The sequence below is a fragment of the Pseudopodoces humilis genome, chromosome 2 (genome assembly GCF_049639895.1).
Source record: "Pseudopodoces humilis isolate 2021_Gansu_Grassland_sample_001 chromosome 2, ASM4963989v1, whole genome shotgun sequence".
Lineage (NCBI taxonomy): Eukaryota > Metazoa > Chordata > Aves > Passeriformes > Paridae > Pseudopodoces > Pseudopodoces humilis.
This window is the reverse complement of record NC_142201.1, coordinates 88,373,418-88,394,093: the sequence shown is the minus strand read 5'-3', so window position 1 is coordinate 88,394,093 and position 20,676 is coordinate 88,373,418. Positions and strand designations below refer to the sequence as shown.

Below are 20,676 nucleotides of genomic sequence, written 5' to 3'. Positions count from 1 at the left end.
GAGCCTCTGCTAATATTTGAAGGGTCCATGAGCATGAGGACACTTGTGAAGGGTGCAAGCCCATGCATCTATTTGCCATGAACATAAAGAGGAGGATCAAAACCTGCCTATCTGTGGGTGTGTTGCAGGTGAGTTGTGGCAGGACTACACAGGGGTGCTGCAAAGGCAGGGCTGTCGGTGGCTCTCTGTGTGGGCAGCTGCATCAGTGTCCTCTTAATGGATGCGTGCACCTCTAGAATATGTTCTGATTGCAAATAGGAACTTCATCAGTTCCCATTTCAAGCAGTCACATCCATCAGACAGGGATGGAGACACTTGGACCTGACTGGGCTTCAAGAGCTGGGAAGGAGGAATTCCCAGGTCTTGGAGTCTACTGAATGCAGCAGTTTTCTTACCATCTTTAACCATGTTATATAAATTTACATCAAATTTATTTTCACTGTTCCCTTAAATTCTGAAAAATAGACAGATGGTGCTATGTATTTGATACAATATCATATCACAAGTGAAAATAGATAGGATGCATTGCTCATGGTTTGTCTATTATCTGCAAGAGTCTAAATGAAGCAGTTTGGTTAATCACCTAGCTCAGCCCAAGGGCATTAGCCTCAAACCAGCTGTACAGGCAGGCATAAAAAACCTGGAATATTTGCCCAGTATTTCCACTGACTTAATGACAGTAATTTAATTTTTTCTCCCGATGTTTGAAAATTGCACCATTTTAAAAGAAGTATAAATCTAATACAAATAAATTAAATCCACAAATGCCTTCTCCAAATAGCATTTTAAAATTAAAAGTGCTTGGTTTAATTTTAGCACTTATTGTTGAAAATCAAAGACCACCTAAAAAATTTGCAATATGCACATCCATAAAGATATTTGCTTAAGTTTATTTAAAAGCCAGTCTACAGCACAACCAACTGGGATATAGAGGATGTAAGCTCCTCTCATTCAGCCACCCAGGCTGTGCCTCTACCTACTCTGTAGTAACAGGTGCAGGAAGCTGCAAGAGAAAGTGAAAACATCACCAGAGGGGGCTAAGGTAGTCTAAAAGGCTAAATACCTGTGTGAATCTTCTTATTGTCTTTAAAGGATAGCTATCACCTTCACATGGAAGACATCATTTAAATTTAGTGCATTTAATACTCTAATCACATGTGATCAATATCACACTGTCAGTGAGTCCTTATAAAGATGACGACAGTGTCCCCCACTGGGCTTTTAACTTGGACTGCTTGCAAGTCTGAGTACAGGGCTTGTTTTCTGTAAGGAGACATAAATAAAGCAGCAGAGAATAGACTGCAGCCTGAATGTTCATCACATCAGCATTTGGTGGTTACAAACTCGGTGCTGCTACATTCCTAATAGCAATGCTCAGCTCATGCACTGTAAACTCACATGCTAGCTTACTTCCCAGAAACTTGTTAATGTGCCCACATATCACTAAGGTGTATTAAACATATAAGATTAACACAGAATGATGTTTCTGCTTATTTTCTTGCATATGGAAGCCATATTTGGTGCAAACCCCAACTTCAGTTAAACTGACAACTCTCTTAGTAACCAATCCATAGGTAGCCATGATGCAGGAAATGAGATTTGAAGTTAAGAGTAATTAGAGTTCCCCTTCAATAACAATATTACTTGCAAGAAATGCTGGAACCATTAGAAATTAAGTGGTTTATTTTCAGTGTTGGAAAGTAAAAAGGAAGAATGCCCAATTTACAGAAATGTGCAAACATGATGTGCATGCCCTGACTTTGCAATAACATGCAGATTTGGCATTTCTTTCGTTACTGCTCTTCTGGTTGGTATTCTCATCTAACATGTTTGCAAATGCAAATTAAATTTTTTCAACATATTTTAATTTTTTAAGAAATCGCTTTTCTTCAGTACAAATCAATTTCCATAATTTGGAAATCCCTGCTTTTTAATCAACTTTCTGTTACATCTGCTTAGGAGGCTTCTCTTGAAAGCTCTGTTACTGCTTTGGAAAATAATCTAAATTCAAAGTTTTGATGCTCACACCAATCCAAGTACTCATCATGTGTAAACGAAAAGCTAACAAAGTCAACTGAAGGTTAATGTGAGAGGCTAGAAAATCCTTCCTGCCAGCTATTTTCCTTTCAGTCTTAAAGAAACTGAAACCCCAAAGAAGAAATACTGTAAAAAACTTGTTCCTACTGGGCCATCACCTTAGCCCATAAGTAAAAATGGAATCTGTCAACATTCCTGTGGGCAATATAGCCTTCTAGCAAATGCCCCACTGAGCTGACAAATCCTGAGCTGAACCCATTCAAAAGCTGTCTGTCATGACCCCCATACTGTAATAACACCTGAACATTATAAGCTTAAACCCAAATATTTAGCCATCATTTTCCTCCTCCTGAGTATAATAAACCCCCTTGCTGCTACACAGCGTGAAGCGTCCAGTTGTATCACAAAGCATTTGCATTGGAAAGGACAGGGATTTAGCAATGACCAGTAAACCATTCACCCAGCAGTTTTAGGATTGGGGTTTACAGCATCCAAGTGGAAAGAAATGATGGGATGGAGCAGTAGTCCTGCCTGCTGTGGCTTCAGACTCTGGCTGCTGCTGCTGCTTCACTGAGGTGGGCAGAAAAAGAAAGAAGTAATCTGTCACCAGAACCCTACTTCAAGGGCTATGTCAAGTGCATTAAATGCAAATGAAAATTTATATTAATTAAATTGTAATCACTTCAAAGGCATGGCTATAGATTAATGCCACACTGACATAATGATTTGACTCATCCAACTTGCTAAGAACCTGGAAGCAATGGTCACATCCTTCTTGATGAAATCATTATTACTAATTGACTGGTAAGTTACTTCACTGATTATAACTTTTCAAGCATTTGTAACAGAAACATTGACTGGTTTGAATGAAAGTTCATGTTTTTGTAAGCTCCAGCAGACGAACAAGTGAAAAAGATGGTCTGCACATCTCAGGGCAATGTCCCCAGCACATCATTCCTAGCAGTGAAACTGCAGAACATGCAATTTATACTGAGATCAAAAGGCCTTCACTCTGATAAATCAAACCCGAACAGAAATGACTCACTGGACCCTGCACCCTCACATCAGAAGGATGTCAACAAGGTTGCAGCATATCACATATCCCTTCTCCTAACCCAAGATGAGCACAGACCACATTTTGAGCATACATTTAAATGAGGCAAACCAGACAAGACACAGCAACATGGCCTAAGATCTTTGGAGGCTAAGACAGAAATATTCTGAGGCACAGAAAAACCTCATAACAACTGCTGATCCCCAAAAGGCCTGAAAGACCTTCACAAAAGCTAGCTCATCACCATTCAAGAACCCTGGGTATGTGAAGAGGACTGGGGGCCCAATGTACCTTTGGTTAAAACCCCCAAAATTGGGGTGTGCCTAATCTCCTACCTAGTGCAAACAGCTCTGAGAAAGTATGAAAATACTCTATCAAGTATCAAGGTAGAAAGTATCAAGAATTTTCCACAAGGTTCTTTTTGCAAATAGAAATGGATCCAGTTCACAGCCACACCAAAGCCACAGAAAATGATGCTTCCCTTTTCTTCCACAATCTTGCAACAAGAATTTCCTTTAAATATTCAAGTTTACCTATCAAATTGTTGGAAGAAAATTAAACAAAACAGGAATACTTTTAGAAGGGTATACTTTTTCTTTTATTCAAATAATGCATTTTTTTCTTTAAAAAATAAATTAAAAGGCAAAGACAAAATATAACTGCTGAGAAAACTTGACCTAAATGAATTCTTCCACTATATATTTTGTTTAATACTAAGAATAAACTGGTAGTTATAGCATTAATTGGTCTGACTGCTAAGTTCACGTCACCACTGATGTTTTTATTACTTTGAATAAAGGTACTTACCACTAGAATGAAGGGTACAGAAATAGAAAATAAACCCACCACTAGTGCAGATATATCCCATAGCTCTTCAGCAGTGCATTTAGGTATGTAGTTATGCTGATTTATTTTATCTGTTTCACACCCCTCATGGCTTACTTGGAATACTGTACAGATTAACAAAAAAACTAACTAGAATTGAACTAAAAAATGTCTGAGCAGAGAAAAAAATGTTGAAAGGAAGAAAGAAAGAAAGAAAAAAAGAAAGGAAAGCAACACTAGAAAGGTCAGTGAAGAGTTACTTGTATCTAGGCAAATAAAGTGTTCCAAAATAATTCTCAGAAACTATGTGCAGAAAGTACTTTGTACAAGATACGATGCATCAAACTAAAGGTCACAGCAAAGATGAAAAGGGCAGCTTTCCCAGAAGCTGGAAAAAGAAAAGTTATGCTTTGATACTCTTTCCATTGTCTCAGTCTTTCCAGTACAAAGGTATATAACAAGCCAAATACAATGCTCTTTGAAATTACCTTCTGAGTGGAACATAAAAGCCTTTCCTGCCCCTAATACCAACCATGGGACTCAAGCCAGTAATACTGTAGGGGACTTGGGCAGGAGTCCTCTAGTGAATTGGGATGTTGTGTGTAAAGGCATCACCCTTACTCAACTCACTTATGAGTAGCTGACCACGTGCTCCTTTACTGTAACTTCTTAATTTTTTCTACCAGGGATACAACAGAGACATTTTCTCATCATTCAATCCAGGTTTGTGAAAGGAAATGCAGAATTATGGCTTCTTGCTATCTAGTCCCTACAAAATCAGTATTAGGTTTACAAATGCTGTTTGTCCTAGTTTCAGCTGGGATAGCATTAATTTTTTACAGTAGCTGGGAGGGGGCATGGCCAGACCCTAATGTTATTCAATACCATCTCAGGTCATTGCCAGAGGCAGGGAAAATGACTCCTCTCAGGAGAAGGGCATCCCTTCCGGTCAGAGAGAAGAAAGTGGTTGGAAAGAACAGGTGTTCTATGTAAATAGTTTCTTTGTCTTATACTTTTTGTTATTAATATTGTCACAGTTAATTTTCTTATCTAACTGTTGCGTCCAATAAATCGTTCTTATCTCAACCGGTGATCTTTGCCTTTTGTGCTTCCATCAGGAGGCAGGCAGAAAGGAGTGGGCAGTGGGTGTGGTTTTAGCTAAACTACTAAATTGGAGACTACCATCCTAAACCATGACATTGTTGCACTGGGAAAATCCTAGAAATATTACCAGAACATCTGAATATGCATTTGGAACCTTATATGCTCAAAAAAAAAACCCCAAACCCCAACCACTAAATTCCAGGAAACAAATTTATGACTCATGATCAGCATAAAAATAGTAAAGGCTCTATAAATTTGTATTTCTTTTTATCCTCAGAACATATTTCTTTTTATTACTTTTTAGAACTATTTTATTTATTTCTTTTTATCCTCAGATTAGTTTGTAATCCTAAACTTGAGTCCCAAATGTATTATCTTGTAAAATCCATTCAATAGTATGCTTGAGCTCCACCAAACTTCTGCAAAGTTAAACTTCTCACTGTATGTTTATTTTTAGTGATGAGGAATATTTTATTCCCAAGAGATACTAATTCTGTGCATTGCTACTACAAGAAAGCTGGAGAGGGACTCTTTCCAAGGGCATGTAGTGACAGGACAAGGGGATATGGATTTAAACTGAGAGTAGGTTTAAATTAGATATTAAAAAGAAATTCTTTACTTTGGGAGTAGTGAGGCACTGGAACAGGTTGCCCAGAGAAGCTGAGTATGCCCAGTCCCTGGAAGTGTTCAAGGCCAGGTTAGAAGCTTTGAGCAACCTTATCCAGCGGAAGGTGTCCCTGCCCACATCAGGGTGGGTTGGAACTAGCTGATCTTTACTGCCCTTCCAACCAAAGCCATTCCATGACTCTATGAAATAGCCTCTAAAGAATCCTGGTGATACATCACATTAGACTATTTTGATAAAACCAGCACAAACAGATGGATAAGAATAATTAAAAAAAAAAAAAATTCTTTCAAATCAACAATATAAAATTGTCCTTTTAATAAATAATGCCTGAGTATCTGTATTTGCATATTTCCTTATTTCTGAATGTGTTGTTACATTTATCGGAAGAATTTGTCCCATCAATCCATTTGCTCATCTCAGACAGTGTCATGATTCACTCAAAGATATAAAATGCTTTGGAGAGAATTTTGGCTTTAATCATGGGATTAGATTAGTATTTCACAATGACTGCAATGACAGCTGTATTCATCTCTCTCACATACCAGATTCAAAGTCAGAAGCAGATTCTCAGTTTGCAAGCCAGAACATGCTCTGCTGGATATTTACAGCCAACCACTGAAATCCCCAAAACCTATCAATGATGTCAAACAGGACAGAAATAGATCATCTTGCTTGTTTTTCCTAAATAGACCTGCATTTATACAAGAAATAGAAACCTTGAAGAGAAAAATTCTCTTTTATCACTGCCACTATGAAAGCAAAAAACCACTCAACTTTTTTTGAAAGAACCACTTCAAGAAAGGAATCGTGTTTGTGTCGCTTGCTTGATGTTTTATCTCTCCTCTTACATTGTCAGCAACAGTATCAGCTTTTTCTTTTCATTCCAAAGCTTTTTTTTTTCCCCCACATCTACAAGGAGGTTCATCATGACATTTCACATGCCACTAAGTAGATGAATTATGTTTGTAGATGTCAGTGCCTAACACAATTTAACCACCACAAACATGCATTAATGCAGGTCACCTTACAATAATCCACTTACCAGATGGTTTGCAGAACAAAACCAGGAACAGAATCAAAATGAGGAAATACTTTCAGCCTTATTCTTTATCACTGAAGATTTTATTGACTGATAAACGTAAGGATAGGCATCAGATAAAATAGGGAGCTGTTTTCAGAAAGTACCCTATAAAGTGAGCACTGTGACTTCAGACAGCAACAGGCAAAGATTCATTTCAGGAGATTTCAAATTCAAGAAATCCTTCTGTGTTTAATGTTTTCAAGCAATGCTGTTTGTGCCCTACAGAATAAATTTTCTGATCTCCTAACTCAGCAACAAAGTAAGAAGTAGACTTCTAATTAGGAATTAATAAAATAAGAATACTTACGCTGACCCCACCGGCCTGTTCTTGGATTCAAATAATTTGGATAAAGTCCATTAGGACGATCCATTTTTTGAAGTAACTTCCGAATGTGCATGACCTAAATTAAATCAAGAATCAGGTTCACCGCTAACAACGTTCGTCTGCCCTCTGCACATAGTTAAATCTAATCTTTTTTATTTTTCTTTCATTTTTTGTAGCAAATTTTATTAACCTGAACTACAAGCTTTTTTGAGGGCTTTCTTCAGATTTGTATGTTTTTGGTTTTAAAGGACTGCTCACACAAACATGCTTAAAAATAATGATTTTTAAATGTACTCTGAAACAAATAAGAAAACCTGTGTCGTCATATAGTTCTACTCAAAAAAGACATCTATTTGGTAACAGAAATACAAGCATGAAAATATTTACCTGCTACTAAGAATGGAAGTAGAATTCAATATAGAAAGTACTTCCCCTTCAATGCAATTTATGATAAGAAGTATGACAAGAATATTGATTTGAGACTCACCTTGTTGTAATATACAGGGTCCCCTGTCAAATAGCTGAGATGGACAAATTCCATGTGCAGAGTACCAAACTCAGCAAGGATGCTGCTGCCAGCAGAAGCCCAGCCCCAGTTTCGACCAACACCACTGAATTCCAACAAGTACGCATAAAGAAAGGGAAAAAACAACATAAAATTCAGAATTTCTGTGCCCAGCCAAACTACCGAAGCAAATTAAACAAATAACAACAACTTTAACCCACACTTAAGATTACAGGAGTTGTGATTTGATTGATCAGTTGGTTCAATGGTTGGGTCTTTTTAGAACACAGATACCATAACCTCATCATCAGAAAGTCCTATGCTTAAATAATATAATACCATGATGTCACACAAATATGGTGACTTAACACTGGGCTCAATCACAGCTGTTCTTTATTCCCTGCATGTTCCTAGGAACAAGAATCAAGATAAGACAAGTTCTGAAGGTGGCAGCGTTTGCTGCCTTGTCCTGCTGATCTGCTGTGTTCCCTTTACTTGTGTGGGATGTGCTTCCCTATCTTGTGTCTACATAGGAATACAGGATGTTTATTGTAGGCACAATACATTAGTTCCTCAGGCTCACCTAAAGAATCAGCAGAAACTGTCCCATACCTCCTACCTTTTGCACTCTAAGTAACACCATCTTGCTAAATCCTAACTCCTAAATGACCTCTGGTTTAATCTAATCTGGGAGTTTACATCACCTTTCAGGATTGTGTCTTTTATTTTCTGTACTTAACTACATACATCTGAAGATTACTTCTACTTCCTCTCCTAAGAGATTTCAGTTATGTGTAACTGAAATCTTTTCAGAAGTGTACACACAATCTAGATATAAATCCCAATTCAGCTACTGTTTAAGGACATAGTGAAAATGTAAAGAATGCCTTGCATCAAAAATGCTCTCTTAAAATCTGAGGGAAATACTAGCACTGAGCAAACAATACAACATAAATTAGGCAAGGCAGCTGTCTTCCATGGGGAAATGCAGACCATCTAAGTTCAGTCTGATCTAAACAGTCATCTAAAGGAGCTTCTCCATCTGCACAGACCACAGCTGAATTCAGCAAGCCAGACTTTATACCCAAGCTAAAATGTAAAATCAAGTAGTAACTTCACAGTTCTATCATCTTCTCAAATGCTGGGAATCTTCATACAGAAAACCCAGTAAGTTCAACCATGTCCTGCAAACAATTTTGTTTTTTAATAGATTTTGTAATGACTAAAGAAACAATTATTAAGCTCTAGAGCAACACACAGAATAATACATTCAGTGTGGTCCAATGGCAAATTGAATGGTTATTGCATAATAATAAAAAAAAAAAACAGGATCAAAATTTATTGCAGTTAATGAATTAGAATGTGCTGAACTCTATCAAAATTATTTTAACATGCCAGGAATGACAATTTGTCTGCATTTTCTACAGTTCCACTACTAAGAAAAACTAATGTATGCCATTATTAATTTTAAGTTGGAGGGAGGGGGAGGAACACACTTCACAAAAGAAAACTCATTACCTTTTCAGATTCACCATTGCCCATGGTATACCCGTAGGTGTGTTGAAGGCTGGAAGAAGTTTTCCTGCCAGTTGCACTGCTTTGATCTTGAAAACCTAAGATAGTGGGATCAATTGCAAATAGTTACAAAGCCTGACTTATCTCCAAGAACTGTAAAGACTGAAATTTCCTTGCCCCACCTACCTCTTTGTATTAAAAAAGCTTTACGTTGTATAAAACATATTAACTTACAATTTTTTGCCACTTGTTCACTTTATAACTTTCAGTTAGATGTGAGCAGGAAAAGCAAACTTGTCATTTTGATTTCTTTCCTTCCAAGCTCTCCAGCAACAGTTCTTAGATTCCTATTACAGAAGAATATCAGGTCTCCTCCCACCTCCCTCCACCAGTATTAGGAATTTCAAGTGCTTTTTAAAACAGTCGTTTAAATCACACCTTGTATTTTCCAGTTAAAAACCAAGACATAACTCTCCTACCCAAATATTTTAATTTTTACAAACTTCCAATGTCTTTTTGAGATTAGTGAAGACAGAGTTCCTATTCTTTTATGAACATGGTCTATGCAAAACCAGACATGCAGTTTCCTCTAGTTTTTCCTTCATCGACAATGCATATGAAAAATAATTACAGGGTTAATCTTCCCTCTCTAGTCTGATCCCTCACAGAAATTACTGACAGGACGAAATCTCAGTCATTTTAGTCATATTTCAGAACACAAATCTGTAATAGCCTCACTCAGAGCCCAATGTTTATTAGACAGACAAGCAATTGGGAGAAAGTTCCTTCTAAGCCTACCTGCAGCATCTTTTCCAAAGGCATATTTGGTGTATCCCCATGGCATGAATCTGCTTTTATCAGTTAGTTGCTAGCATACATTTTAATTAATGCACTTTTAGTATTCACTACATTTCTAGACAAGTACCTCCTTAATCTGGAGATATCATTATTTTCCGGTTTGATGCACCATACAAACCAGTTACAAAAAGAGCTACCACATCCCAGAATAACTTAGGCAATACAGACATAGTACAGAAACATCATCTCTTTGGTGATCAGCAATAGCACACAAAGAAATCTAATGAAGATGCATAAGGGCAGTTTCACATAGGGGAAAATGTCCTTCACGAAGAGAGTGGTCACAGCACCAAGCCTGTCAGAGCTCAAGGAACGTGTGGATGATGCTCTTAGTCATATGGTTCAGTTTTAGCTAGTCCTAAGAGAAGCAGGGGGTTGAATTCCCCAATGCTTAAAGGTCCTTCTAACTTAAGATATTCTACAATTCTATTGTCAACTACCTGACCAATAATCTGTAATCAAAATGAATAAAATCTTTAAGGAGGACTGCAGGGGTTGATTTGTAACATCTGTGGGAAGAAACTTAAGAGATGCTCACTAGAGAAGCAAGCTGAAAAATAAGCAATCAAGAATATCCTTATTTTTCATATGAAGGTGGGGAAAAAATCAATATCTTAATGTTTGAGGAGTTGACTAGTGAGACATGAAATAAACCAGAAGAGAGTATTAAAGATGACATCTAATTGTATTTGATGCAGTGGAGTATGGAGAGATGAAGGTGAATCTGAAAGCAATGAGCCAGAATAAAGAACTTTTAGAGAGGTTCTCCATATGAATTGTAAGATGGGATATGTCCAAACTAAAAAAGGATATACCTGAGAATATGATTTGACAGAACTGTGCAGCAACAGAGGTAATACAGCTTGAATGATTTTTAGCAAAGAAACTGACAAGAAACAGTCTTTGAGAAAACATGCAGAAATTTAGCAGTGAAATTCATATAACACTTTGACCTCGAATAAAAGACCAATTCAGAACAGGAAAGCATAGTCTAACAGGTGTAATACAGATGGAATCTATGGTAACTGGGGAAAAAAGAAACCCTTAAGAGAACTAAAACCTCAGTCTTGGCCCAGTTGCATAAGAACTACCTCATTTGCATCTATAAATAAGTGTCAAAAATTCATGTTGAACTTGAATTCATGTTTTAGAATTTTAAGTAGTAGATGGGTGAAGACCAGACAGAACTACCTACTGGGAGTCATCTGGAGGGACTCCTTCTACAGTGCAGGCAAGCTTCAACACCTAATCAAAACAAGAATGATGACTTCCAGTGAAATAGTTTGGAAAGACCTTTGTAACATGAATTTGTTTATCTTTAGCTTTAATATCTTGCACCCTCTGGAAGTGCTATGCAGTATCATATTGTTCATTAATAAAAGATACTGAAACCTTAGGGTAAGAATATTCAATGGAAGAACATCCTTAGAAACATCCTCGCTCAAGAATATTCTTAATGACTATTTACATTGCTATCCAGCTTTTAATCAGTTTGAAATGTATCTGAGGAAGGAGTTATTAGCTAGCGTATATGAAGTAGAGGTTGAGCTGATCTAAATGTGAATGATTCTAGACAAGACAGTTAAAGGAAGGCAATCACTGAGAGCCATTTCACCACCAGCAGGAACTGCTAATTCAGACAACCATGCTGTTAGTAGTACCTGCCCAAACTGACTGTGATTAAAGGCACTTTCCTGTCACCTCCATTGGGCTGAGGACTCTTGAGCACCACTGATCTACCATCAGAAGGGTACAACACTCCCTGTCTACATGCCTCTCATCCAAAACTGAATGTACAGAAACAAAAAACTGGTTGAAGGCCTTTACTTTCTATTACTGCTATCTCAGTCCAATCTCACTGCTACTTCTGCACAAAAAAAACACTGAGCTTTGGCACAGTGTTTACCTATGCAGGCTGGAGTAAGAACCAGGAGACAGCTGCATAGGATTTTATCAGAGCCAAGTGACCATATGAGCATTTTTGGAGAGAGGGAAGGAAAAGAAATGTAGAAAGCAGTGGTGAGTGAGGTGCCATTTATGAGAAACTGTAAATGTGTCCAGAGAGTTCTGCTGAGCTCATTAACGTGCCTTCTTCAGCAAGTTTCAAACTTACCATAAGAACAACAGTAAAAGCCTCAGGCTCTAGCTTATAAATAATGTGCTGGTATCAGACAACACCATTACTTATCATGTAATATTTTTACTTTAATTTTTTTTTTTTTAAGTGGGTTGAACTCATAGATTCTATTTCAGCCCTGGCAGTTCCCTGTTGACAGGCAATGCATTTCAAAAATACATAGGCAAGAAGAACAGAAAAGAACAAAATGAATGGGTGACTTAAAAATAGAGCTCATTAGGAAACAGTACAAGAATTGGGGTTATTTAGTCTACACAAAAGATGTTCAAGAGAGGACAAGATAACGACTTTTCAGTCATTAAAAGGCTAACACAAGTAAAAGGAAATTATATTTTTTCCATGGATATGGAGAACAGAAAATAACACCAAAATGGACCAAGGAAAGGTAAGTTAGTTATTAGGAAAAACTTGAAGATAAGAACAACTACTACTGCAGCATGACTCTGATTGCTGCAAAGCCAGCACTACAGCTTTTAAAAATGCTCTGTACAATACATACAAAGACTTAGATGATTTAACTTTGACAAGGAACAGAAGAATAACAGAATTACTCAGCTGCCTTACCACTCTTCCAGCCATGTTGCTGCATTTTATTTGCACGACAAGGTTTTGGTAGTGGGGGGCCACAAGTGCAGCTTCTATGAGAAGCTGCCAGAAGCTTCCCCATGTCTGGCTGAGCCAATGCCAGCTGGCTCTAGGACAGATCAACCACGGGTCAAGGCTGAGCCCATCAGTGATGGTGGCAGAGCCTCTGGGATAACATAGTTAAGAATGGGGTAAAAAAAAAGCAACCACAGAACAGCTGCCAGAGGAGTGAGAATAAGTCACAGAATCAACCCTGCAGACACCAAGGTCAGTGTAGGAGGGAAAGGAGGTGCTCCAGGCATCAGAGAAGAGATTCCCCTGCAGACCATGGAAGAGCAGAGTTCCACCTGCAGCCCATGGAAGAGCCCCAAATCAGAGCAGGTGGATCCCCAGAGGAGACTGTGACCCCGCAGGAAGCCTACACTAGAGCAGGGTCCTGGCAGTCTTTCATTGCTTTTTTTTTCTCTCCCCTGTCCAGCTGAGGAGGGGAGTGGCAGAGCAGTTTTGATGGGCACCTCCCATCCAGCCAGGGTCAACCCACCACAGCTCCCAAATATGAGATGGCGTGTGCACATTTTGTACATGTAAGAAGAAAATCTTTTGCCTCTCAGGTATGGTATATGTAGACACACACAGCACCTTTCATGAATAACAGAGATCATCTATCCCGAAGTTTCTTTGCTAGCACAAAGCTGCAAGTATAAACTGATCAGAATCTTTCTTAAAGACATCATAACAGCAGTAGCAAGATATCCTACTTTGAAGATGCAAAAATACTTTTCTACATAAACGGGTATTAATCCCAAGGTAGCTGTTCTGCCCATCCTCAAAATACAGACATTCTTCAGAAAAGTTTTAGAAGGCACTGTAGACTTGGAAAAGTGCTTCCATTTTACATGGCAAAATATAATACATTAAAGCCATCAATTTACATGGCCTTTACTAGGCTAATGCTTCTTTCTGCAAATACTGTAAAGCAATGGAGGAATTTTTCCCCCTTTCAAAAACAAATCAAGCTGTTTACAGCTAGAAGGAAAGAGAGTGAAAATTGGCAGAAAAAGCAAAATCTAAACCCCAAATCGGATAAGTGGATCCCTCATTAAGATGAAAACAGCAATCAGTATTTACAAACTAGTATGTACAGCAGACCAGCTGTGAGGGCCTGAATAATTTTCTTCCATTAAATTGATGCTTAACATATCAAACCTGCCACCTAACCCACAATATGAGAGCTTGCTCCTGAGCCTATTAATCCAAGCAAGACCTTTAAACCATTCACAAGAAAAGGCCTTAAAGATTTCAGCAATTCTTCAAAAGCCTTGTTGATGTATCCAGTGACTGCCTAGATGCATGGCTACAGCCCTCAGAAAACAGTATTATGCTAATACTGCTCTTAGGTGTTCCCTTCCAGCACTACGAATGGCAAACAGCACCAAATAGCCTCTGTTCCTAACTCTGAGAGCAATGATAGATGTTTTCTACAAATAAGGATTCTCTTTCATTTATCTGCAAAGAGCAGCCTTTGAATCATTCTTATTAAAACGTAACAAATACCAGACTTCTCTCTAATCTGATGGTTATTAACTAGTGAGAATCTATGGCCACGTAATGTGGCTGGATCTGTAGGCTTGATAGCCCTGGATCATTGAAAAACACATCAGACAAAACAGACACACTGCACAAGTTCACAGAAATGTAGTACACCATCAGTACTACTATAGGTATCAAATCCTGAACACATTTCCTTTGAACACTAAGGATGAAGACGATGGGAGAGATGTATCTAATTACTAAATGTAGATTGAAAAACCAGAGCTCTTGACAGCAATACCAGACTCAGACCCTTGAAGAAACTATGTGGTATTCCTTGACCCAATCAGGAATAGATATCTTTCTACTTTCAGAGTTCAATCTGCAGCAGTCAGCTCCTCACTGCCTTGTGGTGGCTAAACACTCATTTAAAGGTCAACTTCTTAGAGAGGACTCTCTGCATGAGCAGAGATTAAGGCTCATGGTGAAAACCAAGCAGCATTATCACCAAATGAAGAAAACCAGAAGTAGCTTATTAAACATTGTGGGTTTGATGATTGTTTATACATAAGTCTTACTGCATAGGAAAAAGATATCTGCATGCCAGATGAATAGCTCTAAGTTCCTAGATGAATAGCTCTTGACTTCCAACACGCTTTGCCCCTGTAAAGTTTGGGGGCTCCCAGGTTTTACACTGTTCCTAGGGCATACTGCCCTGAAAGTGGAGGCCATTTTGCCACTGAGAAACAGAGAAACATTTCCCTCTTTACACATCTGCTTCTAGTAATTTTCATGGATGTAATTACAAAGTCATCTTGTGAGTTGAGGGAGGTGCAATAAGATTCTGGTAACATTTCAGGTATTATAGTATGAAATGAGAGTGGGAGAACACTTGAGGTGTATTTCATAGATGTTTGTTAGTGATGATTGAAGTGGTACGCCACTTCAAGAATTGGTCCTGGAGAATGTAAATCATATTCATGTGAAATTTAGCAAGGCAGTTACAAACTATACTACCTATAGAGGTGAAATGGTGTAGAAATACATAAATTCAACAACACCTCATCAGCACTGTAGGTTTCTTGAGCTGTAGCAGATGTTCAAGGAGGGAAAATTTGCAGATACTGTAAAGACAATGCCATAGCTGAGGTACTATTGCTGTCCTTGGTGAGCTGCAATGATTACCAAAGTACTTGATAGTACACTTAGCATTTCCGAAGGACTGAAACTTTAAACAAGAGAAGACTTATTCTGCAAAGGGAATGCTCTATGAATTTATATTACTTTGTGACAGAAAAAAAAATCCATATGGAAGTGAAAAATCTAAACCCATCCCAGTGGTCTAAGATCAGAGTCAAAAAGCCAAGAATCAACTTGAATCCAGACCATGGAGACAACTTAAGATGGCTATGATGACAATTTGTTCTACTTCCTTTACTTCCTCCCTTCAGATATTTGCACACAATGATGGGGCCTCTCCTGAGCCTTTTTCCTCCTGTCTGAACAGTCCCAGCTCTTTCAGCATTCCCTCAAATGAGAGATAATCTAGTCCCTTAACTATCTTTGTCAATCCTTTGCTGGACTCTCCAGTATGTTCATGTCTCTTGCACTATGGAGCAACAAAGGGTAAGAACCACCTCCCTTGACCTGTTGGTAAATTTCCCAATGCACACCAGGATACCATTCACTTTCTTTACTGCAAGAGTGCATTGCTGCACATGGTCAACTTGCTGTCCACCACTTTTCTGCAGAGCTGGGTGGTCCTCACATATAAGGGTGCATGGGTTTGTTCCTCCCCAGGTGCACTTTGTCCTTGCCCTCACTGAACTGAATGACGTTCCTGTCAAGCTCATTTCTCCATCCTACTGAGGTTCCTCTGAAGTTGCTCCTCCTGGTTTGGTGTCATCAGCAAATTTGCTGAAAGTGCCACCTGTCTCATCATCCACATCATTCCTGAAAACATTGAACAGGATTGGACCTGGGGTGCACCACTAGTTGCTGTCCTCAAACTGTGTTTTGCATGGCTGATTAACACCCTCTGAACTTGTCTGCTGAGACGGTTTTCAATCCACCTCACTATCTGCTCATTCAGCCCATACTTCACCAGCTTCTTCATGAGGATCTTAACAAAATACAGTCAGTTCATCATAGGTCATCAGGGTTGGTTGAACATTGAGTTCCCCAATCACCTTGTTGTTCATGGGCTGGGGAATAGTTTTCTAAATTAGTTGCTCCATCATCTTTCCACGGATAGAGGTAAGACTGGCCAGGCTGTAGCTCCCTGGACATTTCTGCTTGCCCTTTCTGAAGGTAGGAGTGATCTAGGGGTGATGCCATCATACTCATCTTGTACATTAGCTTTGGTGCCCAATGATACTCACTTAAACATCTGGCTGCAAAGCTACTACAGCTCTGCAAGGCATCCAGCATGCAGGCAGTTTACACAGGCACAGGGAAAGAAACTCTGCTTAATTCTAACAGTCTCCAAAATTTTAAAACACTGCCAAATTCACCCTCATGGAAGTCCAGGACTGGTTACATCTGCTGCTGTGAAGTACTCCCATGCTATGAGAATTCTGGTCTCTCAAGAGCAACAGGATAAAGCAGATAGTACTTAAGCCATTAATATTACATAACTTGATGGTTTGCTCATCTCACAAGGCAATAAATGCTTCATGGAATATTCCTTCTTTGTGAAAAAAGAAACTCCCTTAGTTTTCAAAACATGTAGACTAGGTTGACATTTTCCTTAACCAGGAAAATCACAAACAAGACTTCTACAAACACTTTTTATTAAAGAAAATCACACTGGATTACTCCCTGAAAGATACACTTTTGCTGACAATTTTAAAGAACAGTAGGAAGGCAAGGAAGGGTGTCCAGTTTCAGATGATGCAGGAAATTAGGTGATGTAACACCTAACCTAAACTTCATGGCTACACAAACTTGGCTCTCCTTAGTTTCTCTGCTTAAGGATCCAGAAATTCAGCTTGTAAAAAATTTTCTAATGCAGTGTATCACAATTATCACAGCTTCCAAGGTAAAAGCTGCAACTGTGCTCTGCCCTCTACTTCTGAAACCAAAAGCTCAAGTAAAGCCCACAGGAGTGGACAGGTCCATTCAGGCACCCAAGCTGCTTCTTTCCTAGAGGCTCTAGACTGTTTTGAGATGAAAATGCAGGCTGTGATTTTTTTGAATAAGGAACACAGGGACAAAGACTATCAAAAGAAATGGAAGAAACTATCCCATCACAATAATCTAGAAGAACTATCCTAGTGGTGCTTCCTAAGTTAAGAGTTGTACTGAAAAGTATTAAAATGCCTATCTGATCATATTGTTCAGCTGCCATCTACAAATGAGTTGTAAACAGACAAAAATACTTGACCTCCATCAGTTAATTGCAGATAAGACAGATATTGTTGGGTTGACTACAATTTCCCCTATTTACATTTTACAAATTAGCAATTATATATTCAAATGCTTCTTCTTAGATAAAAGATAAATACTCTTGTGATTCTCTACCATCAGCAGGGAAAGATTTGCAAACAGAATTCTTAAGTGATACTATCTTTATCTTCTTCAAAAGTTTTCCAAAGCTGGTTTCCCGGACAAGAGACATGAGGAATCCAGTTACTGTTGACTGAGGCATCTCAGGATGTAATGAAATATTCATAGGTTTCACACTACTGATATTTTTGAAAAACCTATATAAGAAAGTCTGTGCATATATTAGCTTATTAGAAATATTCAACATTTTTGCTTTAGAAGATCTGAACATAAAAATTTGGCATGCACCGGACAACCAGCTAATCATATTTGAACTACCTGGCACTGGCTAATAATACTTCAATTAAACTGCATAATTTCCATTTACTTCCATAGCTGTATTAGATTCCTTGGCACAGGTTTCATGCATTTCTCAGTAGAAATGTTACATGTTTCTCAATTCTTAAAGGGCCTTCAAATCCAAGGCACTTTACACCAGTCAGTCAGAATCACAGATGACTTCAAATTCAGAATAAATGTGATGAAAATATGGCATATAAATGCCTCCTCACTCTGATAATTCCAGAAGATGTAGCACACTGCTTCACATGCCATCTAATTGAGCCAAAAACCATGGCAGTCATGAGTTAATTTTCTCTTCTGCTATTATTATCAAGAGTAGTATGCAATTTTTGTTCTTCATCTTCCTGCTTTTCATATCTCTGGCTTCTTCACTCTAAGTTTACCTGCACAAGCAGTATTAACCTGCCAGTTTAATTACCTTTGTAAAAGAACAAAGCAACAATCTCGAATTTGCAAAGCACACAAACCACAATCACTCATGCTAAGCATAATCTCTTCTTTCCATGGGAGCTACTACAGTAGCAGAAGGAACCAGATGTGAGAGCATGGACAATGTCTGGCTTCTCGTTTAAATGTTCCCCCACTAGTAGCTGGCACAGAGAAAGACTGATTTAAACTGTGGAATAAAGGAATGGAGAAAGAGAAAGGAGAAAAATTAATTTGAATGGCCATCAGGAAATTGAAGAAAAGAGCCATCAAGGGACAGAAGATCAGCATAGAGCTTTGCCAGTGGGGAAGCAGAAGTGGTAAAGGACAGGGCTTTCAGTCCTCCACCTCCTACAAGGTAAAGTGTCAGGGAGAAGTTGGTAAAAGAAGGGAGCATAAATAGGCAGTGAAGGGAAGAAACAAAGGCATCAAGAGGAAGGACAGGGAACAAATGGAGATCTAAAGAAGGTAAGACATAAAACGGATGGACTGCCAAGAGTACAGCTGTAAGGAACAGGATTATGAGAAACATCTTACGGAATCTGACAGGGGAAGAACACTTTCTCATCTCCAAAACATATTCCTAGGAAATAGAATTGACTCCAATATATATCAGTCTTTCAACATGCCTTTGTAGGCAAACACATCCAGGCAAAGCAAATGGTATCAATGCATCTTGTGGGGTGTTGTTTTTTGGTTGTTTTTTTCTATAAATCAATAATGTTTGGTATTTTGGTACTACCAGCTGTTCTACAGAGTTGAGTTACAGACTGCATTTTGTGCCTGAATTTCACAACCCTACTGATGATCCACTCACTCTGTGGTTTTTAAGAAAAATCTGTGTTACAAACCTTAAGAAATGGTTCTGAAGTCAAATAATTAAGCTGCTTCTACTAAGCTAACAAGTTTTATCAGAATTATTTTTGTGCAACAGAAGTAACCTACTTCATGTGATTATTAATCTCTCTTGACACTGGTTTTCTTTTTGGTAACACCTTTTTCTATCACCTTCTCCACTCATGACAAGTATCTCCTTTGTTTCTCACGTACTTTTCTATGCCATGAAATGTATTTCCTATATATTTTTCTTTGTCTTTCAGCTCTGTGCTTCAATTGTCTCAATTTCTACTTTCTTTCTCAGTTATTCCTGTCTCCCATTTCTCTTGAATGTGCTGCCAAGCTTTCCATTTTAAATTTCATCTTGATTTCCCTTTAGTCTTTGCCAGAAATGACTCAGACCCTTTTAGACTGTATTTGCCTTTAAAAAGAAAAGTTAAACAGAGATTAAATTACATATTGTTTTACACTGTGTGCAGTCATTATACACACAGCCTCCCTTCTCCCACTGGTACAGTGTGACAGATTATAATGCAAAAATCACAGTCTAGGGGAAAAAAAAAGTAAAAATCACACAGCTTTTACCTCTACAAAAACATATCCCTGACACAATGACAGATGCAAAGCACATTACATTGCACCTGATTAAAGTAAATAGTGTTTGGTTGTTGTTGTTTTTTGGGGGTTTTGGGTTTTGTTTGGTTTTTTTGGTTTATGGGGTTTTTTATTAACTTGTTTTTCCAATTTTTTATGGGCTTTTCCCAATCAACAGATATGTAGCATATCTACACTTTATCTATCTATATATATGTATGTGGACTGAGTTCTGACAGAAAATTAGCTGGCAAAAAAAACCTATGAGCAATGAATTAGTAAGCACTGTAATCTTCAGAGTTGCATAAATTTTGCAAGGCACTTGAAAAACCAGACATTTGTTTTGACAAAATGGTGAAATAAATATCCAGACTCCTGCAGCATAATTTATAGTTCTCAGGACCAGAACTATAAGATAAAAATGTTGTTCCTTTATGCCACGCAAACTAAAATAGAAAAGGTTCAAGAGCAACAATTTGATCATCTGCATAAAATATGAAGTGTCAATATACCTTTCTACTTAGATCAATAAGCAGTACTTCAATGAAAGATTCCTTTCAGAGAGATATCTGGTCTGCATCCTGTACCACATCCTGGCTATTCATGTGTCCAGGAGGCACAACTACCAGTCCTCTAACTCTTCACAACTTTCTACTGCTTCTATAAATCCTCCTAAGAACATGATTACCAAGAAGCTTGCTGCACAACAACAGCAGTCTTATAAGTCTTATTAGTGACTTCAATGGAAATAAATTTCTCCTCATATCTTAAGTTTCTATTTATAAA

The 20,676-nt window shown here is 38.2% G+C and overlaps 1 protein-coding gene across 2 annotated transcripts in view; it reads right to left on the bottom strand.

Moving 5' to 3' along the window:
* Window positions 1-20,676, bottom strand: part of MAN1A2 (mannosidase alpha class 1A member 2) — a 133,475-nt gene that overhangs the window by 38,518 nt on the left and 74,281 nt on the right. For both annotated transcript variants that reach the window (XM_014253391.2, XM_005523861.3), the window contains exons 6-8: window positions 9,078-9,172; window positions 7,542-7,665; window positions 7,037-7,130 (exon numbers count right to left, since the gene is read on the bottom strand). In XM_014253391.2, coding sequence (XP_014108866.2) covers window positions 7,037-7,130; window positions 7,542-7,665; window positions 9,078-9,172 — 313 coding nt within the window. The remainder of the gene's footprint in view (window positions 1-7,036; window positions 7,131-7,541; window positions 7,666-9,077; window positions 9,173-20,676) is intronic.